Source organism: Condylostylus longicornis, unplaced genomic scaffold, assembly GCF_029603195.1.
Source record: "Condylostylus longicornis isolate FDR11 unplaced genomic scaffold, ASM2960319v2 ptg000136l, whole genome shotgun sequence".
NCBI lineage: Eukaryota > Metazoa > Arthropoda > Insecta > Diptera > Dolichopodidae > Condylostylus > Condylostylus longicornis.
Genome location: NW_026578104.1, coordinates 163125 through 166995, shown reverse-complemented (window position 1 = coordinate 166995; position 3871 = coordinate 163125). Strand labels below are relative to the sequence as shown.

The 3871-nt window shown below is 30.3% G+C and overlaps 1 protein-coding gene across 1 annotated transcript; it reads left to right on the top strand.

Moving 5' to 3' along the window:
* The first annotated feature begins 476 nt into the window (after nt 1-476).
* On the top strand, nt 477-3094 carry LOC129615538 (uncharacterized). The gene is made up of 3 exons (XM_055530774.1): nt 477-1336; nt 1505-2455; nt 2524-3094. Exons 1-3 carry the CDS (start codon nt 477-479, stop codon nt 3092-3094), a joined length of 2382 nt encoding a protein of 793 aa, XP_055386749.1.
* Nucleotides 3095-3871: the final 777 nt, after the last annotated feature.

The following is a 3871-nucleotide window of genomic DNA, read 5'->3' as shown; positions in this document are numbered from 1 at the left end:
CTGGGACCCTAGAGGCAAAACTCTATCTAATGCCCTTTGTCCCATGTCTCTAGTCCTTCTAGAGCCTAGTAGCGTAGCCTAGTGGTTAGCGTGGTAGTCTTATATTCAGAAGGTTATTCTATCAATGCTTGCCTGGATGTTGTCGTGTTTTTATTTTTTTGGATTATTTTAAATTTTTTTTTTTTATTTTGTTTAAATTTTGTGTTTTATTTTTTTTTAATATATAACAGATAAATGTTATATAAAAGTTTAAAGAAAATTTCCAAAAAAAATATTCTTATAATAGTTTGGAAAAATTCGTAAAAATTTTAAGTACATAAATTTGTATGTGTGTATATATTTTTTTAAAGCTTCCTGTGTAGTTTTTTTTAAGCTTTCTATATGAATTTAATAATATTCAAAACTGTAGAATATATCAAATAAAGAAAAGGTTTAGTCAAAAACAAAATAATAATTTTATTCATATATATGCATATATGCGCTATATCAGACTGAAGGGTAAATTCCAAAATTTATCAATACTGTCGGTATATGCACCAACTGAAGATGCCGAAGAAAATAACAAAGATAATTTCTACGATAAATTAACGGCCTACTGCAACAAAATAAGCAGACATGATATGCTAATTACTATTGGCGATTACAATGCGAAAATAGGCAAGGAATATTTTGTAGGAGAAGTTGCTGGACAACATTCTCTACACAATATCAGTAATAACAACGGTATTCGCGCATGTAGCTTTGCTGCAAGTCAAGGAATGTGGATTAGCAGTGTTTCCTTTCCACACAAAAATATACATAAGGAAACCTGGAAAATACCTGGAATGAGGGGTGCTAATCAAATTGACCATGTTATGATCGACAAAAGACACGCAATTTCTATAGCTGACGTTAGATCATACAGAGGTGCGAATTGCGACTCAGATCACTACTTAGTTGTTGCTAAAGTACATCAACGTATTTCAAATGTGAGTAGTAGAAACAGCTTCAAAAGAACTATATGGAACACAAGCAAAATTATTGAAAGTACTTCAGAACGTGTAAGATTTCAGCAAAAAGTAGAAGAAAAGATTAATAGAAATCAACGTGAAAACGAGACTAATGTATCTGATAAATGGAACAACATAAAAAGTATACTGAGCCATGCAGCAAATGAAACAATCGGCAAAAAAATCAATAATACAAATGAATGGTACGATCAAGAATGCAAACAATTGAACGAATCGAAAACGCAAGCTAAAAGGAAATGTTTAGGTGCACCAACGAGACAAAACTTACAAGACTACCAACAAAAAAGAAAAATCGCTAAGAAAGCGATAAGGAAAAAGAAAAAGCAGTACATTAAAGAAAAAATTGAAAAAATAGAAAACGATTTTAAACAAAACAAAGTAAAAAATATGTACTCAAATATTAAAAAACAAACAAAGAAATTTCAGCCCCGAATAAACATATGCAAAGATAAAAATGGAAATATCATAAAAGACAAACAAAAAATCATAACAAGATGGATGCAGCATTTCCGCGAACTCCTGAACAGCGAAAATGAAAACGAATTTAATAATGATAATAACAACCATGATACAATATTATACCGTACGGTCGAAAATGTGATGGAGCTACCCACACTTAATGACATTAAAAAAGCTTTAAATAAGCTAAAAAACAACAAAAGTGGAGGTGAAGACTCTATCACTGCAGAATTATTAAAATACGGCAGTACAAAAGTATATAGTGAATTACATAGCATAGTATGTCAAATATGGCAAGAAGAGACCATACCACAAGAATGGCTTACGAGCATCATAATTCCAATTCATAAGAAAGGAGACAAGAAAATATGCAACAATTATCGTGGTATATCACTATTAAATACTGGATACAAAGTATTCACAAATGTATTATACGATAAAATTAATTTATTTGCTGAAGAAATATTGGGCGACTATCAGTGCGGTTTCAGACAAAATCGATCTACGACAGACCAATGCTTCATACTGTGTCAAATCTTTGAAAAATTTTTTGAATATTCTATTGACATACATTGTGTGTTCGTGGATTTTAAGCAAGCGTTTGACAGCATAAATAGGTCAAGAATAGAGCAAATTCTTCAAATTAATGGCATACCCAAGAAATTAATTAAATTAACAATGATGACACTTACAAATACAGTTGCCAAGGTACTTATTCAGGGAGAATTATCAAACTCGTTTGAAATAAGTTCAGGCGTAAAACAAAGCGATGCACTATCGTCTTTAATTTTTAATCTTGTGTTAGATAGCGTTGTTAAAGATGTAGATCCCGGCGGCACAATATTCAATAAAAGCGTGCAAATATGTGCTTATGCCGATGACATCGTGATACTTTCAAGAAATCTGAACGACTTGAAAGAGACTTTTGAAAAACTTGAAACGACAGCTATAACAATGGGGTTAAATATAAATACAGACAAAACAAAGTATATGCTTCGAACCAACAATAAATCCCGATCACCACAGAATTTAATTATCTTGGCATGTTATTAAGTTCTGATAAGGATACATCAATTGAAATATTACAACGAATTCAATCTGCAAACAAAACATATTATGCCCACAGAAAACTACTACACTCAAAGCTTTTATCAAGAAACCAAAAATTACAAATGTACAAAACACTGATAAGGCCGGTTCTAACATATGGATGTGAAATTTGGACATTAAAATCTACCGACATCAGTGCACTTGCATCGTTCGAAAGAAAAATACTTAGAGGTATATATGGACCAATAAGATCTGACGACGGTTCTTACCGAATTAGGTATAATCACGAAATCGAAAATTTAATAGAAAAGCGAAATGTAATTAGGTTCATAAAAGCAGAAAGAATTGGATGGCTGGGACATCTATTAAGAATGGATGATGCAAGAGTAGTTAAAGAAGTTTTTAAAAGCGTGCCTGAAGGATATAGGAGACGTGGCCGGCCAAGAAAAAGATGGATCGAAGACGTAGAAGCAGATTTAAGATCAATGACCGTCGTTAATTGGAACAATCTTGCAAAGCAGAAAGATCAATGGCGGGCGGTGGTAGCAGAAGCTATTGTTCACCCCGGACTGTAAAGCTAAGATGATGATGATATGTATGTATGTATGTATGAATATGTGTATGTATGTATATATGAATGGATTAGAATTGAAGATTTTAAAATTTTTCGTTCCAACATATGAACGTATGTACATATGAATGTATTAGAGTCAAAAATTTTGAAATTTTGCTGTTGAAAAAATTAGAAATAAAATTATAAATGCAAACATACATAATTATGAATGGATACCTGTTTTTTTTAAACTGTGGGTAAACATATAGGATTGAATTTTAAACATAAAGAAAAGGTTTAGTCAAAAACAAAATAATAATTTATGTATGTAACAATATATGTATGTATGTATATATGAATATATGTATGTATGTATATATGAATGGATTAGAATTGAAGATTTTAAAATTTTTCGTTCCAACATATGAACGTATGTACAAATAAATGTATTAGAATCGAAAATTTTGAAATTTTGCTGTTGGGACCATTAGAAATAAAATTATTTATACAAACACACGTTATTATGAATGTATACCTAGTTTTTTAAAACTGCGGGTGAACATATAGAAATAAATTTCTTAAATAAAGAAAAGGTTTAGGTTAAAATAAAATAATAATTGTATTCAAATATATATATGTACATACGAATGTAATTTTTCAAATAAAGAAAAGGTTTAGGCAAAAACAAAATAATAATTTTATTCAAATATATGTATGTACATATGAATGTATTAAAATTTAACATTTTACAGTTTTTCGTTTGGAACAATAAAAATAAAATTCTAACTACATACGTACA

Excerpts from the sequence above, each read along its gene's own strand:
- LOC129615538 (XM_055530774.1), top strand. The coding sequence starts at position 477 with ATGCGCTATATCAGACTGAAGGGTAAATTCCAAAATTTATCAATACTG. Across the intron at positions 1,337-1,504 it reads ATAAGGAAAAAGAAAAAGCA|ATGGATGCAGCATTTCCGCG; the intron begins GTACATTAAAGA and ends AATCATAACAAG. Across the intron at positions 2,456-2,523 it reads ATAAATACAGACAAAACAAA|TTCTGATAAGGATACATCAA; the intron begins GTATATGCTTCG and ends CATGTTATTAAG.